General features: G+C 44.9%; 1 protein-coding gene across 2 annotated transcripts in view; it reads left to right on the forward strand.

Annotated features, from left to right (window-relative positions):
• Nucleotides 1-23,803, forward strand: part of LOC106571159 (protein eva-1 homolog A) — a 171,405-nt gene that overhangs the window by 142,084 nt on the left and 5,518 nt on the right. For both annotated transcript variants that reach the window (XM_014143899.2, XM_045695589.2), the window contains 2 exons: nucleotides 7,911-8,057; nucleotides 22,349-22,540. In XM_014143899.2, coding sequence (XP_013999374.1) covers nucleotides 7,911-8,057; nucleotides 22,349-22,540 — 339 coding nt within the window. The remainder of the gene's footprint in view (nucleotides 1-7,910; nucleotides 8,058-22,348; nucleotides 22,541-23,803) is intronic.

Raw genomic sequence — 23,803 nt, forward strand, 5'->3', positions numbered from 1 at the left:
CGGTCATGTAGCAGACGTTTTGAACTTTTGATACGAAGTGACTTACAGAGCGGCCAACTTGGCCTCGTGTGATGAGCTCATATATAAAAGCCTGATACGAGGGAGTGAGTTTAGGGCGAGGCACACTTTAATGACATGGCATTTTAGGTGCATCCATGTTGACCCAGCCAGCGAGGGAACAGACACATCAGATTATGAGAACCAATGGGCTGGCTCAGTTACAGTAGCCTCCACTCCTCTGTCTCCCACACCACTCCAATAAAGTAAAGGAAACACACACACACACCCCGCCAAGCCACTGTTTGGATATGTCGCTTGGTTTGGGTAGGGGTCAAAGGTCATGGTGATGACACTGGTTCCCTATAAGTTGTCTACTATATACGGAGTAGGAATAGGGTACCGTTTCAGACAGAGGTACTGCTGTTGTGTTTGATATGGTCTCACCACAACTGTAGAAATAGGATTAGATATTTAGTGAGACCTATAGTTCTAAGAGTGTAGGTTAGAATGAGGTTTTGGTTATTTCTCTGTGTGTGTGTGTGTGTGTGTGTGTGTGTGTGTGTGTGTGTGTGTGTGTGTGTGTGTGTGTGTGTGTGTGTGTGTGTGTGTGTGTGTGTGTGTGTGTGTGTGTGTGTGTGTGATGTGGGGGTCTTTTGATGGCTGTTTGTACTGCTGTGTGTATTCTGTATAGGGGGTTTACTGGACTCCATAATGGTGTCATTTTCAGGTGCGTTATTATGTCTTCACACTGTCAAGGGGTCAGATTTTTGGTGTCTGTCTGTGAGTCTTAATGACAGTAACTGTGAGTGTGTTTCAGAACTGTAGTGTAGTGAATGGCTTAAACAGCTGGGATCATGAAACGGGAGTGATGATTGTAGTGGACTGGGAGTAGGACCAGTCTATGTTGTGTGTGTGTGTGCGTGCGTGTGTGTGCTCACGCTCCCAGCCAGAGGGATGTGTGGTATCCATTATAGCATTTGGTAAATTCAACGCTTTGCTGTTCAATCCAGGGCAGGGGGGCACCCTACTACCACTGGTTATGAGTCCAAGGCTAGACTAGACCATATTACTAGAGGTCGGTCTTTCACCTCGTTTGATTTCCAGGTGGGGATCAAAGGCCCTCAAAGCACCAGTTGTAGCCTTTTGAAGCCAAGCTGTTTCAGGCGGGAGGCTACAGGGGCCCACATTGCCTATATGGTAGGAGAAACACTGCTATAAAGCCCCACAGTGGAGGTGTCATAATACCCATAAATACCCACCTTGTCCTAGAGAGATTTACACGGTTATCAAAACGTCACACCAGGGTAAGCCTATAAGAAACACAGCCCTTATTTTAAGTGTTTCTGAAATCCCCTATGGGCAAAATGAATGGTGGAAAAACGATTGTAACCATTTCCCTGTTTGATCGCTAGGTTTTATGGGTATTATGTGTATTATACTCTATAGGTCTCTTAAAGTCAAGTGCTTTCACCAGTCGCCCTGTTTAGCCAACTCCTGAGACTAGGTTTAACTTGACACGTCTCTGATCACAGCCAAAACACATTCCAGCATCTAAAACGGGCCCAGAGAACCCCGTAGAGGGATTCATCACTGGTCCCCCGGTTCTTAAATTACCCCATCTGAAAACCTGTGTTTGTTTATGTATGTATACACACGATGAGAAGGACTGATGTGCTTCATACCCTCAGACACACGCAGACACACACACACACACACACACACACACACACACACACACACACACACACACACACACACACACACACACACACACACACACAACAGGACAACGACCCTAAGCACACAGCCAAGACAGTGCAGGAGTGGCTTCGGGACAAGTCTCTGAATGTCCTTGAGTGGCCCAGCCAGAGCCCAGACTTTAACCCAATCAAACATCTCTGGAGAGACCTGAAAATAGCTGTGCAGCGACGCTCCCCATCCAACCTGACAGAGCTTGAGAGGATCTGCAGAGAAGAATGGGAGAAACTCCCCAAATACAGGTGTGCCAAGCTTGTAGCGTCATATACCCAAGAAGACTAGAGGCTGTAATCGCTGCCAAATGTACTTCAACAAAGTAATGAGTAAAGGTTCTGAACACTTATGTAAATGTGATATTTCAGTTTATTTTAAGTTTTATAGAATAGCAAAAATGTCTAAAAACCTGTTTCTGCTTTGTCATTATGGGGTATTCTGTGTAGATGGATGAGGGAAAAAACTATTTTATCAATTTTAGAATAAGGCTGTAACGTAACAAATTGTGGAAAAAGTCAAGGGGTCTGAATACTTTCCGAATGCTCTGTACCTAGTCCCTAGTGTGTTACTATAACATTCTACTCCCCTGGCTCTGAGAACGTCCTTGTCATTGTTCTGTTCTGCACTGTTACACACACACCTCACTCTCTGGCTTTCTCCCTCCCTGTCTTTCTCTTTAATACATATACACACACCCCCTCCCTCTTTCTCTCCCCCTCCCCCCCTCTCTCGCTCTCTCTCTGTATCTGTATCTTTCTCTGTCTCTCTATCTCTCTGTTTCTCTGTCTCCCTCACTCCCCCTCTCTCATTTTCTATATGTATCTTTCTCTCTCTCTCTCCCTCTCTCTCTCTCTCTCTTCTCTTCCCACTCCCTGTGGTATTCCTGAATGGGCTCCTGCTACACTTAGACATCATGGTATTAAAAGGCAGGGTGGCTGTTTTGGGAAGTTGGAGGTTTTTGTGACTGTGTCATGTCTGAGCTGGCAGCCTCCTTGGATAGATTTACACACACGCGCGCGCGTACAATTATTTCCCAGACAACCAACAGTCGTTGATTACTAGTAGTCAGCAGCACTGTAAGCACTGTTAACAATAGCTTTCCTGAGAACATGGGGTTTTCACAGTCATGTGTGCAGTCAGGTGATGGATTGTAACACATGATCTTTATGTCAACAGTCATAGAAGAAGATGGGTGAGTTTGTGAAATTGGGATTGTTGAAAGTGTGTGTGTGTGTGTGTGTGTGTGTGTGTGTGTGTGTGTGTGTGTGTGTGTGTGTGTGTGTGTGTGTGTGTGTGTGTGTGTGTGTGTGTGTGTGTGTGTGTGTGTGTGTGTGTGTGTGTGTTCATTAAGTGACAGCAGGGCCATCGCTATCACACAGAGTCTTCCACCTGTGACCCGAGACCACATGTGCAGCCAATTAGGGCCAATCAGAGCCCTGTAATCAGGACGGGGGAGGGAGGAAGGGGGGTCTCTGCCTCCATCCCTCTCTCTATATGGTAGGGTGGGTCTCTGCCTCCATCCCTCTCTCTATATGGTAGTGTGGGTCTCTGCCTCCATCCCTCTCTCTATATGGTAGGGTGGGTCTCTGCCTCCATCCCTCTCTCTATTTGGTAGTGTGGGTCTCTGCCTCCATCCCTCTCTCTATATGGTAGGGTGGGTCTCTGCCTCCATCCCTCTCTCTATATGGTAGGGTGGGTCTCTGCCTCCATCCCTCTCTCTATATGGTAGGGAGGGTCTCTGCCTCCATCCCTCTCTATATATGGTAGTGTGGGTCTCTGCCTCCATCCCTCTCTCTATATGGTAGTGTGGGTCTCTGCCTCCATCCCTCTCTCTATATGGTAGGGAGGGTCTCTGCCTCCATCCCTCTCTCTATATGGTAGGGAGGGTCTCTGCCTCCATCCCTCTCTCTATATGGTAGTGTGGGTCTCTGCCTCCATCCCTCTCTCTATATGGTAGTGTGGGTCTCTGCCTCCATCCCTCTCTATATATGGTAGTGTGGGTCTCTGCCTCCATCCCTCTCTCTATATGGTAGTGTGGGTCTCTGCCTCCATCCCTCTCTATATATGGTAGTGTGGGTCTCTGCCTCCATCCCTCTCTCTATATGGTAGTGTGGGTCTCTGCCTCCATCCCTCTCTCTATATGGTAGTGTGGGTCTCTGCCTCCATCCCTCTCTCTATATGGTAGTGTGGGTCTCTGCCTCCATCCCTCTCTCTATATGGTAGTGTGGGTCTCTGCCTCCATCCCTCTCTCTATTTGGTAGTGTGGGTCTCTGCCTCCATCCCTCTCTCTATATGGTAGGGTGGGTCTCTGCCTCCATCCCTCTCTCTATATGGTAGGGTGGGTCTCTGCCTCCATCCCTCTCTCTATATGGTAGGGAGGGTCTCTGCCTCCATCCCTCTCTATATATGGTAGTGTGGGTCTCTGCCTCCATCCCTCTCTCTATATGGTAGTGTGGGTCTCTGCCTCCATCCCTCTCTCTATATGGTAGGGAGGGTCTCTGCCTCCATCCCTCTCTCTATATGGTAGGGAGGGTCTCTGCCTCCATCCCTCTCTCTATATGGTAGTGTGGGTCTCTGCCTCCATCCCTCTCTCTATATGGTAGTGTGGGTCTCTGCCTCCATCCCTCTCTCTATATGGTAGTGTGGGTCTCTGCCTCCATCCCTCTCTATATATGGTAGTGTGGGTCTCTGCCTCCATCCCTCTCTCTATATGGTAGTGTGGGTCTCTGCCTCCATCCCTCTCTCTATATGGTAGTGTGGGTCTCTGCCTCCATCCCTCTCTCTATATGGTAGTGTGGGTCTCTGCCTCCATCCCTCTCTCTATATGGTAGTGTGGGTCTCTGCCTCCATCCCTCTCTCTATATGGTAGGGAGGGTCTCTGCCTCCATCCCTCTCTCTATATGGTAGTGTGGGTCTCTGCCTCCATCCCTCTCTCTATATGGTAGGGAGGGTCTCTGCCTCCATCCCTCTCTCTATATGGTAGTGTGGGTCTCTGCCTCCATCCCTCTCTCTATATGGTAGTGTGGGTCTCTGCCTCCATCCCTCTCTCTATATGGTAGGGTGGGTCTCTGCCTCCATTCCTCTCTCTCTATATGGTAGTGTGGGTCTCTGCCTCCATCCCTCTCTATATATGGTAGTGTGGGTCTCTGCCTCCATCCCTCTCTCTATATGGTAGGGTGGGTCTCTGCCTCCATTCCTCTCTCTCTATATGGTAGTGTGGGTCTCTGCCTCCATCCCTCTCTCTATATGGTAGTGTGGGTCTCTGCCTCCATCCCTCTCTCTATATGGTAGGGAGGGTCTCTGCCTCCATCCCTCTCTCTATATGGTAGTGTGGGTCTCTGCCTCCATCCCTCTCTCTATATGGTAGTGTGGGTCTCTGCCTCCATCCCTCTCTCTATATGGTAGGGAGGGTCTCTGCCTCCATCCCTCTCTCTATATGGTAGTGTGGGTCTCTGCCTCCATCCCTCTCTCTATTTGGTAGTGTGGGTCTCTGCCTCCATCCCTCTCTCTATATGGTAGTGTGGGTCTCTGCCTCCATCCCTCTCTATATATGGTAGGGTGGGTCTCTGCCTCCATCCCTCTCTCTATATGGTAGGGTGGGTCTCTGCCTCCATCCCTCTCTATATATGGTAGGGTGGGTCTCTGCCTCCATCCCTCTCTCTATATGGTAGGGTGGGTCTCTGCCTCCATCCCTCTCTCTATATGGTAGGGTGGGTCTCTGCCTCCATCCCTCTCTCTATATGGTAGGGAGGGTCTCTGCCTCCATCCCTCTCTCTATATGGTAGTGTGGGTCTCTGCCTCCATCCCTCTCTATATATGGTAGGGTGGGTCTCTGCCTCCATCCCTCTCTCTATATGGTAGGGTGGGTCTCTGCCTCCATCCCTCTCTATATATGGTAGGGTGGGTCTCTGCCTCCATCCCTCTCTCTATATGGTAGGGTGGGTCTCTGCCTCCATCCCTCTCTCTATATGGTAGGGTGGGTCTCTGCCTCCATCCCTCTCTCTATATGGTAGGGTGGGTCTCTGCCTCCATCCCTCTCTCTATATGGTAGGGTGGGTCTCTGCCTCCATCCCTCTCTCTATATGGTAGGGAGGGTCTCTGCCTCCATCCCTCTCTCTATATGGTAGTGTGGGTCTCTGCCTCCATCCCTCTCTATATATGGTAGGGAGGGTCTCTGCCTCCATCCCTCTCTATATATGGTAGTGTGGGTCTCTGCCTCCATCCCTCTCTCTATATGGTAGTGTGGGTCTCTGCCTCCATCCCTCTCTCTATATGGTAGTGTGGGTCTCTGCCTCCATCCCTCTCTCTATATGGTAGGAGAAGGGTTTTCTGCAGTCGAATGGAACTTTGCTGTTGCACATTTTCTCCTACAAAATATACCTTGTCATTACATCATTACAATGTAGCTGTGAGATTGTCTTTGGACATTCATGTCAATGTGTAGCTCTCCACGTGCACACCAGAACCAGCGTTTCCACATAGCCTTCGTTGAAACCACTGATATGAAAGCCGTCTGCATCTAGAGGAGTATTTTGTACGATGGATTAAGGCTAGACCGTATGACAGGAATATATTTGCTGTAAAAGTCCTCAGAAAGGTGAAATTGAGGATTTAAATGATGTAATGACAGGGTATATATATTTTGTTGGTGAACAAATGCTCTGTGACCTTTAGGGCATATTTAATGGAGATTCCCTAATTGAGCTTTTAGGACCAGGACTAGCTAGTATTACCTGGGAAACACGCCCATAGAGTTCCATATATAGGCCTAGTTCATACTGTATATAAAATACCAGTTAAAAGTTTGGACACACCTACTCATTCCAGGGTTTTTCTTTATGTTTACTATTTTCCACATTGTAGAATAATAGAGAAGACTTAAACTATAAAATAACACATATGGAATCTAACTGTCTTTTGGGTGGTGGACCATTCTTGATACACACAGGAAACTGTTGAGCATAAAAAACCCAGCAGCATTGCAGTTCTTGACACACACTGGTGTTCCTGACACCTACTATCATACCCTGTTCAAAGGATTGTTTGTCTTGCCTATTCACACTCTGAATGGCACACATACAATCCATGTCTCAATTGTCAAAAGGCTTAAAAATCCTTCTTTAACCTGTCTCCTCCCCATCGACACTGATTTGAAGTGGATGTAACTAGTGACATCAATAAGGGATCATATCTTTCACCTGGATTCACCTGGTCAGTCTGTCATGGAAAGAGCAGGTGTTCCTAATGTTTTGTATACTCAGTGTACAGTATACTGCTGACAGGGCTTGTGAGGTCTGGCCCAATACTTTTATTGGCTCTTTCTTGGACCACATCCGAATATTGTCTCAGTACATTTGTTCGCTGTATTTATACACCAATGGCTTTCCAACTAATATCCCCTTTTTTCTCCCCAAATGTTGACTGTGTGGATAAGTAGTGCTTGTTCTGCTGAGCTCGGTGAAAAAGAAGCAGGCATTTTGTTTTTGTTTTTCACGCGGGTTCTTTTGGTGCGCGGGCCAGTGGAAATTGGAGCGTGGGCAGACGGACAGACAGACGTACTGTGTTGTAGGCAATAAATCAACCCGTGACAGACAGACAGACAGACAGACAGACAGGCAGGCAGGCAGGCAGGCAGGCAGGCAGGCAGGCAGGCAGGCAGGCAGGCAGGCAGGGTGACCCGAAAGTGTGGTCATGTCAGGTTTCGCAAAACCAAATGTGAGGGGGTCAGGAATTTTTGACCCTGTTCATTGTGGGTTCATGTTTGACCCTGTTCATTGTGGGTTCATGTTTGACCCTGTTCATTGTGGGTTCATGTTTGACCCTGTTCATTGTGGGTTCATGTTTGTATGTCTGGGTCATGACTGCGGTTTTCCCTGACTCACAGGACGTTGTGAGGTGGAAGGGAGGGGGAGGTTAGACAGGCGAGGAGCGTAACTTTGGGGAATGGCCCACTGCAGGGGCAGAGGAAGGTTGTCTCTGTTTTTCCTCTCGCCCTCCTTCCAATACCCCCCTCTCTCTCCCTCTCCTCTCTCTCTCTCTGTCTCTCTCCTCTCTCTCTGTCTCTCTCCTCTCTCTCTGTCTCTCTCTTTCCCCGTGTACATGAGGAGAAATGACAAATTTCTCTACCTCTCTCCTTCCTTCCCACTCTCTCTCTCCAGTCCCAAAGAATTTGCTGCAGCAGGTGCCCAGCCCCAGAGTACCAGTGTTTTACCCCGCACCGCCCCGTGCCCATGACCCAGACGTGGTTGGAGACAGTGCTCCCCCTGATGAGACGTTGGTCATAACCTCTGACTCTGTGCTCTCAGGTGAGTGGTTGCACACACGCATACATGTACAGTTGAAGTCGGAAGTTCACATACACCTTAGCTTAATACATTTAAACTCAGTTTTTCACAATTCCTGACATTTAATCCGAGTAAAAATTCCCTGTCTTAGGTCAGTTAGGATCACCACTTTATTTTAAGAATGTGAAATGTCAGAATAATAGTAGAGAGAATGATTTATTTCCGCTTTTGTTTCTTTCATCACATTCCCAGTGGGTCAGAAGTTTACATACACTCAATTAGTATTTGGTAGCATTGCCTTTAAATTGTTTAACTTGGGTCAAACATTTCTGGTAGCCTTCCACAAGCTTCCCACAATAAGTAAGTCAGGGCTTTGTGGCGGCTACTCCAATACCTTGACTTTGTTGTCCTTAAGCCATTTTGCCACAACTTTGTAAGTGTGCTTGGGGTCATTGTCCATTTGGAAGACCCATTTGCGACCAAGCTTTAACTTCCTGACTGAGGTCTTGAGATGTTGCTTCAATATTTCCACATAATCTTCCTCCTCATGATGCTATCTATTTTGTGAAGTGCACCAGTCACTCCTGCAGCAAAGCACCCCCACAACATGATGCTGCCACCCCCATGCTGCACGGTTGGGATGGTTTTATTTGGCTTGCAAGCCACCCCCTTTTTCCTCCAAACATAACGATGGTCATTATGGCCAAACAGTTCTATTTTTGTTTCATCAGACCAGAGGAAAAAGTACGATCTTTGTCCCCATGTGCAGTTGCAAACCGTAGTCTGGCTTTTTTATGGCGGTTTTGGAGCAGTGGCTTCTTCCTTGCTGAGCGGCCTTTCAGGTTATGTCGATATAGGACTTGTTTTACTGTGGATATAGATACTTTTGTACCTGTTTCCTCCAGCATCTTCACAAGGTCCTTTGCTGTTGTTCTGGGATTGATTTGCACTTTTCGCACCAACGTACGTTCCTCTCTAGGAGACAGAACGCGTCTCCTTCCTGAGCGGTATGACGGCTGCGTGGTCCCATGGTGTTTATACTTGCGTACTATTGTTTGTACAGATGAACGTGGTACCTTCAGGTGTTTGGAAATTTCTCCCAAGGATGAACCAGACTTGTGGAGGTCTACAGTTTTTTTCCTGAGGTCTTGGCTGATTTCTTTAGATTTTCCTGTGATGTCAAGCAAAGAGGCACTGAGTTTGAAGGTAGGCCTTGAAATACATCCACAGGCACACCTCCAATTAGCCTATCAGAAGCTTCTAAAGCCATTACATCATTTTCTGGAATTTTCCAAGTAGTTTAAAGGCACAGTCAACTTAGTGTATGTAAACTTCTGACCCACTGGAATTATGATACAGTGAATTATAAGTGAAATTATCTGTCTTGTTGGAAAAATGACTTGTGTCATGCACAATGTAGATGTCCTAACTGACTTGCCAAAACTATAGTTTGTTATTCTTATTCATTCCTTTACACTTGTGTGTATAAGGTAGTTGTTGTGAAATTGTTAGATTACTTGTTAGATATTGCTACATGGTCGGAACTAGAAGCACAAGCATTTCGCTACAATCGCATTAACATCTGCTAACCATGTGTATGTGACAAATACAATTTGATTTTATTTTATTTAACAAGAAATTTGTGGAGTGGTTGAAAAACGAGTTTTAATGACTCCAACCTAAGTGTATGTAAACTTCCGACTTCAACTGTACATGTACACATACATACATGTACACACACATACAGTACCAGTCAAAAGTTTGGACACAGAATAATACTGAAGACATCAAAACTATTAAATAACACATATGGAATCATGTAGTAACCAAAAAAGTGTTAAACAAATCAAAATATATTTTATATTTGAGATTCTTAAAGTAGCCACCCTTTGCCTTGATGACAGCTTTGCACACTCTTGGCATTCTCTCAACCAGCTTCACCTGGAATGCTTTTCCAACAGTCTTGTAGGAGTTCCCACATATGCTGAGCATTTGTTGGCTGCTTTTCCTTCACTCTGCGGTCCAGCTCCACCAGTCTAATGTCCATTGCTCGTATTTCTTGGCCCAAACAAGTGTCTTCTTATTATTGGTGTCCTTTAGTAGTGGTTTCTTTGCAGCAGTTTGACCATGAAGTCCTGATTCACGCAGTCTCCTCTGAACAGTTGATGTTGAGATGTGTCTGTTACTTGAACTCTGTGAAGCATTTATTTGGGCAGTTAACTCTAATGAACTTATCCTCTGCAGCAGAGGTAACTCTGGGTCTTCCTTTCCTGTGGCGGTCCTCATGAGAGCCAGTTTCATCATAGCGCTTGATGGTTTTTAAGACTTCACTTGAAGATACTTTCAAAGTTCTTGACATTTTTCAGATTGACTGACCTTTATGTCTTAAAGTAATGTTGGACTATCGTTTCTCTTTGCTTATTTGAGCTGTTCTTGCCATAATATGGATTTGGTCTTTTACCAAATAGCCCTAACTTTTGTATACCACCCCTACCTTGTCACAACACAACTGATTGGCACAAATGCATTAACCTGTTGGGTCTAGGGGGCAGCATTTGCACGTCTGGATAAAAAAAATGTACCCGATTTAATCTGGTTACTAATCCTACCCAGTAACTAGAATATGCATATACTTATTATATATGGATAGAAAACACTCTAAAGTTTCCAAAACTGTTTGAATGGTGTCTGTGAGTATAACAGAACTCATTTGGCAGGCAAAACCCTGAGACATTTTCTGACAGGAAGTGGATACCTGATGTGTTGTATTGACTTTAAACCTCTCCCATTGAAAAACACAGGGGTTTAGGAATATTTTGGCACTTCCTATTGCTTCCACTAGATGTCACCAGCCTTTACAAAGTGTTTTGAGTCTTCTGGAGGGAGATCTGACCGAACAAGAGCCATGGAACGGTGATGTCCCATTAGACACCTGGCGCGCTACTTCATGTTGGGTACCCTCGTTCCAATACGTTATAAAAGGCTATGCATTCGTCCACCTTGAATATTATTCATGTTCTGGTTAAAAAAGGCCCTAATGATTTATGCTATACAACGTTTGACATGTTTGAACGAACGGAAATATATTTTTTCCCCTCGTTCATGACGAGAAGTCCGGCTGGCTTACATCATGTGCTAACGAGACGGAGATTTTTGGACATAAATGATGAGCTTTTTTGAACAAAACTACATTCGTTATGGACCTGTGATACCTGGAAGTGACATCTGATGAAGAGAATCAAAGGTAATGGATTATTTACATAGTATTTTCGATTTTAGATCTCCCCAACATGACGTCTAGTCTGTATCGCAACGCGTATTTTTCTGGGCACAGTGCTCAGATTATTGCAAAGTGTGATTTCCCAGTAAGGTTATTTTTAAATCTGGCAAGTTGATTGCGTTCAAAAGATGTAAATCTATAATTCTTTAAATGACAATATAATATTTTACCAATGTTTTCTAATTTTAATTATTTAATTTGTGACGCTGACTTGACTGCCGGTTATTGGAGGGAAACGATTTCCTCAACATCAATGCCATAGTAAAACGCTGTTTTTGTATATAAATATGAACTTGATAGAACTAAAAATGCATGCATTGTCTAACATAATGTCCTAGGAGTGTCATCTGATGGAGATTGTAAAAGGTTAGTGTATCATTTTAGCTGGTTTTATGGTTTTGGTGACCCTGTCTTTGACTTGACAAAACATTACACACAACTCTTGTAAATGTACTGTCCTAACATACTCTAAATTTATGCTTTCGCCGTAAAACCTTTTTGAAATCGTAAAACGTGGTTAGATTAAGGAGATGTTTATCTTTCAAATGGTGTAACATAGTTGTATTTTTGAAAAATTTGAATTTTGACATTTATTTGGATTCAAATTTGCCGCTCTTGAAATGCACCTGCTGTTGATGGAGTGCACCACAGGTGGCACGCTAGCGTCCCACCTAGCCCCAAGAGGTTAAGAAGGAAAGAAATTCCACAAATTAACTTATAACAAGGCAGACCTGTTAATTGAAATGCATTCTAGGTGACTATCTCGTGAAGCTGGTTGAGAGAATGCCAAGAGTGTGCAAAGCTGTCATCACGGCAAAGGGTGGCTATTTTGAAGAATCTCAAATGTAAACTATATGTTGATTTGTTTTACAGTTTTTTGGTTACTACATGATTACATATGTGTTATTTCATAATTTATTCTACAATATAGAAAATAGTAAAAATAAAGGAAAACCTTTTGAATGAGTAGGTGTGTCCAAACCTTTGACTGGTACTGTACATGTACAAACACATACAGCACACGCATAGATATGCAGACATGTGAGGTCCGGAGTCCGGAGTCAGCAGCTCTACCCTACTACTACACCAGACTCCAGCAATCCCAAACATTCTCAATAAACGAAGAGAATGACAGGGTCATTCAGAGTTCTGTTATACTCCTATTTAAAGTCAGTGTTAAAATATGTGCCCCAGCATGTGCAATCCTTTTGGTTTGCTCTGTCATTAGTATAGCAAGCCAGTGAGAGAACATTGTTTTCACCAGAATGAATGGGTCCCTCTATGTACATCATAATGTTGACCTCATCGCCTTGTTTTCTATTATTATCAGTTACTGACATCATTTCACCAAGTTCCCAGAACTCTGCGAGAGAGAGACAGAGCGACAGACAAAGAGAGAGAGAGACACAGACAGAGCGAGAGAGAGAGAGAGAGAGAGACAGACAGACAGACAGACAGACAGACAGACAGACAGACAGACAGACAGACAGACAGACAGACAGACAGACAGACAGACAGACAGACAGAGTCCGACAGACAGAGAGAGGGAGAGAGAGACAGAAAGAGAAAGAGAAAGAGAGAGAGAGAGAGAGAGAGAGAGAGAGACAGAAACACAAACAAAGCATCATTCATGAAGGGAGTTTGGCCCGAGTCCAAAACACTAATTACATTCCCTAGTATATGTCTACCCCCCACCAGTTCAACACTGATTAGGAGGATAGAAAGAGAGGAGGAAGTGGTTTTCTGAGGAGAGAAGTGTGTGGCTATTGTGCTGACAGTTCCTCGCATCCACACACGCACTCACACTAACACGTGCACAAAACAACACACACACACTGTCCTCACACATGCCACCCTTCTGGGAAAAAACAGTTTCGATTGGAAATGTAAGAATGGGAAAAGGTGACCTATAATTTGCTTTCTGTGGACACCAACCCTAGGCAAAACAGAATTGGTTCTGTGTAAGTTCCCAGAACATTCGTTAGGTCGCAGCAAATGTTCTCATAACACAAAAACATTCTAGTTGTGGTGAGGATTATCATGTTTGTATAAAACATTTGCCTGATGTTGCAAGAACGTTTCTTAGAACACATTTAATCTGTTCGTTAAAGGTTCCCAGAATATTTGTGTAAAAAATAAAACTTGTGTAAAAATGTACTGTTCAACATTGAGACGCTTGATATGGTCCCTGTCCCCCACCCGTCCCCCACCCGTCCCTCACCCGTCCCCCACCCGTCCCCCTCCCGTCCCCCACCCGTCCCTCACCCGTCCCCCACCCGTCCATCACCCGTCCCCCACCCGTCCCCCACCCGTCCCTCACCCGTCCCCCACCCGTCCCCCACCCGTCCCTCACCCGTCCCCCACCCGTCCCTCACCCGTCCCCCTCCCGTCCCCCACCCGTCCCTCACCCGTCCCCCACCCGTCCCCCACCCGTCCATCACCCGTCCCCCACCCGTCCCTCACCCGTCCCCCACCCGTCCCCCACCCGTCCCCCACCCGTCCATCACTCGTCCCCCACCCGTCCCCCACCCGTCCCTCACCCGTCCCCCACCCGTCCCCCACCCGTCCATCACCCGTCCCCCACCCGTCCATCACCCGTCCCCCACCCGTCCATCACCCGTCCCCCACCCGTCCATCACCCGTCCCTCACCCGTCCCCCACCCGTCCCTCACCCGTCCCCCACCCGTCCATCACCCGTCCCCCACCCGTCCCCCACCCGTCTTATTTTTCATGATCTGAAAAGCAAAAGTGATCCTAGATCATCCCTCATAGTCTTGGATACCTTGTAAATATGGACCCAGAGGTAGGAAGTATATAAAGAGGATGGTGAATAACCCAGTTACCAGTAATTCCCTGGGTTAGTAATGTCTAAGAAGGCTAAAAAGGAAGCATGTAATTCCTGATTGACCATACTGCCATGGCGACCATACTGAACACATAAGATGTAAGAGCGTTTCCTGGTGACGTAGACAATAAAAGACCTGGCTTGAGAATCAAACATTGCAGGTTGAAACCCCACATGTGCAGATTGTCAACATATGAAAGGTAAAAAATATGGTTGTGTTGGTATGATTAAATGCTGTTCAAATGGCCTATGATGTCATGTGTGTCTATAATCACCTTGTGGGCTTATAATTCAGGAGAATCATCCACACAACTGGACAGTTTTTGTCTTTTGGGAACAAATATTTTGTCATATCCCCGCAATGTTCCCACCAGACTGTTGCCACAACCTAATAAAAACATTCTGGAAAACCTTTTAAGGAACGGACAAAATGTGATCTAGGAATGTTCTTACAAACATTGTATAGTAATCAGCATGACATACATAACTACATAACTTTTTTTTCCCAAGATGGCGTAGCAGTTCAGACGTCCTCTACCCTCCTCTTGTCGTGTCCCGTGTATATATATATTTACATATTTTTTCTTCACTTATCTTTTTATATATATATATTTTTTTTAATTCTAAAAACTCAACCTCAAAGCACTCTCCTGCAACTCGCCTCACCAATTTAAAAAAGAAAGTATTATTTACCTCATCTGAATTCCACAACAGAAGCTAGCAAGAGGTTAGCCATTTTCACTGGCTAACGTTGAAGTTCAGCTAGCCACGGTTAGCTGTCCTCAGCTATCCATTAGCTCGAAAAGCTATCGGCAGTTTTTGTACAGCGCGACTCAGACCAGAGCATACCGGACCTATTCTCTCTCCTTTCCCCGATTTCTACCGCAGGCTCTGGACATTTACACCTGGATCTTGCAGCTAACTAGCTGCTACCTGAGTGACTATTGGCAACGTCGGTCACGGAATTAACACACATTATTACGGAGCTTATTACGCCCAAGCCTCCCCCATTTCTCCTTCTCCCAAATCCATTCAGCTGATGTTCTGAAAGAGCTGCAAAATCTGGACCCCTACAAATCAGCTGGGCTTGACAATCTGGATCCTTTCTTTCTAAAATTATCTGCCGAAATTATTGCAACCCCTATTACTAGCCTGTTCAACCTCTCTTTCGTGTCGTCTGAGATTCCCATAGATTGGAAAGCAGCTGCTGTCATCCCCCTCTTCAAAGGAGGTGACACTCTTGACCCAAATTGCTACAGACCTATATCCATCCTACCCTGCCTTTCTAAGGTCTTCGAAAGCCAAGTTAACAAACAGATTACCGACCATTTCGAATCCCACCGCACCCTCTCCGCTATGCAATCTGGTTTCAGAGCTGGTCATGGGTGCACCTCAGCCACCCTCAAGGTCCTAAACGACATCGTAACCGCCATCGATAAGAAACAATACTGTGCTGCCGTATTCATTGACCTGGCCAAAGCTTTTGACTCTGTTAATCACCACATCCTCATCGGCAGACTCAGTAGCCTTGGTTTCTCAAACGATTGCGTCGCCTGGTTCACCAACTACTTCTCTGACAGAGTTCAGTGTGTCAAATCGGAGGGCCTACTGTCTGGACCTCTGGCAGTCTCTATGGGGGTACCACAGGGTTCAATTCTTGGGCCAACTCTTTTCTCTGTATACATAAATGATGTCGCTCTTGCTGCTGGTGAATCTCTGATCCACCTCTACGCAGACGACACCATTCTGTACACTTCTGGCCCTTCTTTGGACACTGTGTTAACCTCTATGGGCTAGGTGGGACGCTAGCGTGCCACCCGTGGTGCACTCCATCAACAGCAGGTGCATTTCAAGAGCGGCAAATTTGAATCCAAATAAATGTCAAAATTCAAATTTTTCAAACATACAACTATTTTACACCCTTTGAAAGATAAACATCTCCTTAATCTAACCACGTTTTACGATTTCAAAAAGGTTTTACGGCGAAAGCATAAATTTAGAGTATGTTAGGACAGTACATTTACAAGAGTTGTGTGTAATGTTTTGTCAAGTCAAAGACAGGGTCACCAAAACCATAAAACCAGCTAAAATGATGCACTAACCTTTTACAATCTCCATCAGATGACACTCCTAGGACATTATGTTAGACAATGCATGCATTTTTAGTTCTATCAAGTTCATATTTATATCCAAAAACAGCGTTTTACTATGGCATTGATGTTGAGGAAATCGTTTCCCTCCAATAACCGGCAGTCAAGTCAGCGTCACAAATTAAATAATTAAAATTAGAAAACATTGGTAAAATATTATATTGTCATTTAAAGAATTATAGATTTACATCTCTTGAACGCAATCAACTTGCCAGATTTAAAAATAACCTTACTGGGAAATCACACTTTGCAATAATCTGAGCACTGTGCCCAGAAAAATACGCGTTGCGATACAGACTAGACGTCATGTTGGGGAGATCTAAAATCGAAAATACTATGTAAATAATCCATTACCTTTGATTCTCTTCATCAGATGTCACTTCCAGGTATCACAGGTCCATAACGAATGTAGTTTTGTTCAAAAAAGCTCATCATTTATGTCCAAAAATCTCCGTCTTGTTAGCACATGATCTAAGCCAGCCGGACTTCTCGTCATGAACGAGGGGAAAAAATATATTTAAGTTCGTTCAAACATGTCAAACGTTGTATAGCATAAATCATTAGGGCCTTTTTTAACCAGAACATGAATAATATTCAAGGTGGACGAATGCATACTCTTTTATAACGTATTGGAACGAGGGTACCCAACATGAACTCGCGCGCCAGGTGTCTAATGGGACATCATCGTTCCATGGCTCTTGTTCGGTCAGATCTCCCTCCAGAAGACTCAAAACACTTTGTAAAGGCTGGTGACATCTAGTGGAAGCAATAGGAAGTGCCAAAATATTCCTCAGCCCCTGTGTTTTTCAATGGGATAGGTTTAAAGGTAATACAACACATCAGGTTTCCACTTCCTGTCAGAAAATGTCTCAGGGTTTTGCCTGCCAAATGAGTTCTGTTATACTCACAGACACCATTCAAACAGTTTTAGAAACTTTAGAGTGTTTTCTATCCATATATAATAAGTATATGCATATTCTAGTTACTGGGTAGGATTAGTAACCAGATTAAATCGGGTACATTTTTTTTATCCAGACGTGCAAATGCTGCCCCCTAGCCCTAACAGGTTAACAACCCTCCAGACGAGCTTCAATGCCATTCAACTCTCCTTCCGTGGTCTCCAACTGCTCCTAAACACAAGTAAAACTAAATGCATGCTCTTCAACCGATCGCTGCCTGCACCTGCCCGCCTGTCCAGCATCACTTCTCTGGACGGTTCTAACTTAGAATTTGTGGACAACTACAAATACCTAGGTGTCTGGTTAGACTGTAAACTCTCCTTCCAGACTCACATCAATCATCTCCAATCCAAAGTGAAATCTCGAATTGGCTTCCTATTTCGCAACAAAGCATCCTTCACTCATGCTGCCAAACATACCCTCGTAAAACTGACCATCCTACCAATCCTCGACTTCGGCGATGTCATTTACAAAATAGCTTCCAATACCCTACTCAACAAGCTGGATGCAGTCTATCACAGTGCCATCCGTTTTGTCACCAAAGCCCCATATACTACCCACCACTGCGACCTGTACGCTCTCGTTGGCTGGCCTTCGCTTCATAATCGTCGCCAAACACATTGGCTCCAGGTCATCTACAAGACCCTGCTAGGTAAAGTCCCCCCTTATCTCCGCTCACTGGTCACCATAGCAGCACCCACCTGTAGCACGCGCTCCAGCAGGTATATCTCTCTGGTCACCCCTAAAGCCAACTCCTCCTTTGGTCGTCTCTCCTTCCAGTTCTCTGCTGCCAATGACTGGAACGAACTACAAAAATCTCTGAAACTGGAAACACTTATCTCCCTCACTAGCTTTAAGCACCAGTTGTCAGAGCAGCTCACAGATCACTGCACCTGTACATAGCCCATCTATAATTTAGCCCAAACTACTACCTCTTCCCCTACTGTATTTATTTATTTTATTTATTTTGCTCCTTTGCACCATATTATTTCTATTTTATCTCTGAACTTTCTTCAAACTACAAATCTACTATTCCAGTGTTTTTCTTGCTATACTTTATTTACTTTGCCACCATGGCATTTTTTTGCCTTTACCTCCCTTATCTCACATCATTTGCTCACATTGTATGTAATCTTATATATTTTTTTTTTTAATTTCTACTGCATCATTGATTGTATGTCGTTTTACTCCATGTGTAACTCTGTGTTTTTGTATGTTGTCGAACTGCTTTGCTTTATCTTAGCCAGGTCACAATTGTAAATGAGAACTTGTTCTCAACTTGCCTACCTGGTTAAATAAAGGTGAAATAAATAAATAAATAAATAAAAATGACTGGATAGTTTTTGTGTTATGAGAACATGCTGCAACCTAACGAATGTTCTGGGAACTTTCACAGAACCAATTTTGGTTTGCTGGGAAAACATCACTGGTACATTGTGTTATTACATTACCTGGAAACATTCTTTGAATGTTTTCAGGATGTTAGAATCCTAATGTTAAATAAAACCCTAACTAGAACTTAATGGGAATCTTAGCTAATGTTCTGGGAATGTTCCCGGTTTGCTGGGACCATTTTTCCATTAAATGCAAATCAGACATATCTTTCCATTTGATCTGTATTTTCCGTTCTTTTATTTATTTATTTCAGCAAAGGAATTAACTAAACGCTCCATATATTCTTCGGAAACGATCAAATGTCTTTGTTTGAGACATCTCTTTTCCAGACTTTATTCTATAAGAGAGCAGTATATCTAACAGGTCTGTGACGTGTGGGTTGAGTGTGAGTCAATGTGTGTTACACCGCAATCAGTCCAGGTGGAAACACTCACCGACTCAGTCAGCAGTGCCACTCTCTAAACTACATCACATCCTGCAATTAGGGGTCTAAGTGTGTGTGTGGGTGCGAGCATGTGTGTGTTTGACAGCTAACATGCTTACACACGCACGCACACATGCACCCCTCACACAAGCACACACATTGCACTAGTTTGGGTCATTTAACTCATGCCAACTCTCCATTTCTGTGTTTATCCCAGTTTACACTGTCTGACTGGCTGAGTCGTTGTGTTTTCACTGAACATCTAATTAACATAGGCCAGGTCTGTCTCGCATGTCCGTTTTGGATTACAGAGTGAGCCCACCTCTAGTCTTTATAAGGCTAAGTACAAGGCGATATACGGACGTATACAGACAGAGTGACTGAAGTATGCATTATGAAGCTCAGTAATCAGACCAGCATGTGGATGGATCTACTACTGCTCAAACAACTCAACCTCAGATCACCTTTAGTTTAGCTAAACTACAGTCTCAGACTATCTTCACACTGCACTCCTAAACTACAGTCTCAGACTACCTACACACTGCAGTCCTAAACTACAGTCTCAGCCTACCTTCACACTGCACTCCTAAACTACAGTCTCAGACTACCTTCACACTGCACTCCTAAACTACAGTCTCAGACTACCTTCACACTGCACTCCTAAACTACAGTCTCAGACTACCTTCACACTGCACTCCTAAACTACAGTCTCAGACTACCTTCACACTGCACTCCTAAACTACAGTCTCAGACTACCTTCACACTGCACTCCTAAACTACAGAGTCTCAGACTACCTTCACACTGCACTCCTAAACTACAGTCTCAGACTACCTTCACACTGCACTCCTAAACTACAGTCTCAGACTACCTTCACACTGCACTCCTAAACTACAGTCTCAGACTACCTTCACACTGCACTCCTAAACTACAGTCTCAGACTACCTTCACACTGCACTCCTAAACTACAGAGTCTGACTACCTTCACACTGCACTCCTAAACTACAGTCTCAGACTACCTTCACACTGCACTCCTAAACTACAGTCTCAGACTACCTTCACACTGCACTCCTAAACTACAGAGTCTGACTACCTTCACACTGCACTCCTAAACTACAGTCTCAGACTACCTTCACACTGCACTCCTAAACTACAGTCTCAGACTACCTTCACACTGCACTCCTAAACTACAGTCTCAGACTACCTTCACACTGCACTCCTAAACTACAAAGTCTCAGACTACCTTCACACTGCACTCCTAAACTACAGTCTCAGACTACCTTCACACTGCACTCCTAAACTACAGTCTCAGACTACCTTCACACTGCACTCCTAAACTACAAAGTCTCAGACTACCTTCACACTGCACTCCTAAACTACAGAGTCTCAGACTACCTTCACACTGCACTCCTAAACTACAGTCTCAGACTACTTTCACACTGCACTCCTAAACTACAGTCTCAGACTACCTTCACACTGCACTCCTAAACTACAGTCTCAGACTACCTTCACACTGCACTCCTAAACTACAGTCTCAGACTACCTTCACACTGCACTCCTAAACTACAGAGTCTGACTACCTTCACACTGCACTCCTAAACTACAGTCTCAGACTACCTTCACACTGCACTCCTAAACTACAGTCTCAGACTAACTTCACACTGCACTCCTAAACTACAGAGTCTGACTACCTTCACACTGCACTCCTAAACTACAGTCTCAGACTACCTTCACACTGCACTCCTAAACTACAGTCTCAGACTACCTTTACACTGCACTCCTAAACTACAGTCTCAGCCTACCTTCACACTGCACTCCTAAACTACAGTCTCAGACTACCTTCACACTGCACTCCTAAACTACAGTCTCAGACTACCTTCACACTGCACTCCTAAACTACAGTCTCAGACTACCTTCACACTGCACTCCTAAACTACAGTCTCAGACTACCTTCACACTGCACTCCTAAACTACAAAGTCTCAGACTACCTTCACACTGCACTCCTAAACTACAGAGTCTCAGACTACCTTCACACTGCACTCCTAAACTACAGTCTCAGACTACCTTCACACTGCACTCCTAAACTACAGTCTCAGACTACCTTCACACTGCACTCCTAAACTACAGTCTCAGACTACCTTCACACTGCACTCCTAAACTACAGTCTCAGACTACCTTCACACTGCACTCCTAAACTACAGAGTCTGACTACCTTCACACTGCACTCCTAAACTACAGTCTCAGACTACCTTCACACTGCACTCCTAAACTACAGTCTCAGACTACCTTCACACTGCACTCCTAAACTACAGAGTCTGACTACCTTCACACTGCACTCCTAAACTACAGTCTCAGACTACCTTCACACTGCACTCCTAAACTACAGTCTCAGACTACCTTTACACTGCACTCCTAAACTACAGAGTCTGACTACCTTCACACTGCACTCCTAAACTACAGTCTCAGACTACCTTCACACTGCACTCCTAAACTACAGTCTCAGACTACCTTTACACTGCACTCCTAAACTACAGAGTCTCAGACTACCTACACACTGCAAAACATTTCTAAATCCTATATACAGTCACATTAACTTTCACAGTGCTCAATAGTCTTAGTATCAAATTTGTCATGTCCAAGTCGAACATGACATTGTTGATAAATATTGTGTATTGTGAAAGCAGCTTAAACTGGGAGAGAAATCACTCTGATCATGCAGATGTTTTCAGCTTTAAAAGGATCAAACACAGTGATTCTCACAATAGATCTATTCCCGTAGTGAAGTGAGTCGGAGTTAGCTAGACAGATCCAAGTGGAATGCTGGAGATCTGAGTCACCATTAGTAATAGCGTCGTCTACAGTTCCAGTGTAGACAGAGTAGTGAAGGAAGCATGCGTAGCGAGGAGGATACAGCAACAGAGGAAGTGGGTGACTCAGTAGTCCACTCATAGTACTCTGGGATAAAAACACACATGCTTGACACTCAGATCACTAACTGCAACAAACACAGCTGTATAACGTTAAATATGCATGTTTTTGAAACCAATTAACCTTCAGTACGTATTGTAAATCAAATGTTTCATTTTGAAATCATGCGTTGGCAGTCATATTGAGGTTGTCTTTAAGTGTTCGTTAGGCAGAATAGTTACAGATGTGCAGTTTGACTCAGTGAGATTCTCAGTCAATGAACCTTGATTCTCTGGCACTGTATCAACGCGTGTGTGTGATCATAGCATCTGATCCCGATGTTGTGCTCTTAGTTATCCCTTCAGGCAAGAAGAAGCGAGGGAGAGAGTCAGGCTCCTACTCTGGGGAGGTAAAGACGAACAAGGAAGGAGTGGAGGAGAGCGCCCCACGGCCTCCGGACATGAACCCTGTAATCAACGCTACGACGGGCAGCACCAACATGGCCCTCATCAGTAGCGCACTGGCAGCCTACAACTACATAGCAGGTACAGCAACAACGTTATAGCAAGTACAGCAACGATCACACAACGTTACAGCAACATAGCGGGTACAGAAACATTCATACAACGTTACAGCAACATAGCAAGTACAGCAACATTCACACAACGTCACAGCAACTTTGCATGTACAGCAACATTACCACAACCTGTGCTGACCGTGAAGTAGAGAAGAGGTTAATGTTGGGCTCTGAGGGGTTAAGATCAACACTTGTTGAGGCTAGGATCCTGTAGTGGCTTGACATCGCTGCTTCAGTGTATACTTTCTGCTGTGGTGGATGTGGGTGGGGCAGCTGTTAACCTACACTGAGGTTCCCTCTCCACTGTGACTGAGACGACGTAAATACAGACTGGAGGAATGGAGATCTAGAGCAGAGATGGGTCCCCCTCACACACACACACACACACACACACACACACACACACACACACACTGAGTATACCAAACATTGGGAACACCTTCCTAATATTGAGTTGAACCCCCCCCCCCCTTTGCCATCAGAACAGCCTCAATTCATCAGGGTATGAACTCTACAAGGTGTTAAAAGTGTTCCATAGGGATGCTGGTCCATGTTGACTCCAATGCTTCCCACAGTTGTGTCAAGTTGGCTGGATGTCCTTTGGGTGGTGGACCATTCTTGATACACACGGGAAACTCAGCAGCATTGCAGTTCTTGACACATTCAAACCGGTGCCTGGCACCTACTACCATACCCCGTTCAGAGGCACTTACATGTTTTTCTTTTGCCCATTCACTCTCTGAATGACACACACAGACAATCCATGTCTCAAGGCTTAAAAATCCTTCTTTAACCTGTCTCCTCCCCTGATTGAAGTGGATTTAACAGGTGCCATCAATAAGGGATCATAGCCTTCGCCTGGAGTCACCTGGTCAGTCTATGTCATGGAAAGAACAGGTGTTCATAATGTTTTGTACGCTCAGTGTATATCCACACACACACACACGCACACACACACACACACACACACACACACACACACACACACACACACACACACACACACACACACACAGTACAACCGTCCTCGTCTGTCACCTGCTCCATCCAGCTGCTAAAACACACAGAGGAGCAGGAGAGGAGAAAGAAAGGGAGAGGAGAAAGAGAGAAAGAGGGAGAGGAAGGGGGAGGAGAAAGAGGGAGAGAGAAGTCTTTCCTGTTTCTTTACCTCCTACTCGTACGGCCAAATAAACACACTTACTGGTGAAGTAGACCCACATACACAGTCAGA

Source organism: Salmo salar, chromosome 15, assembly GCF_965601325.2.
Source record: "Salmo salar chromosome 15, fSalSal1, whole genome shotgun sequence".
Lineage (NCBI taxonomy): Eukaryota > Metazoa > Chordata > Actinopteri > Salmoniformes > Salmonidae > Salmo > Salmo salar.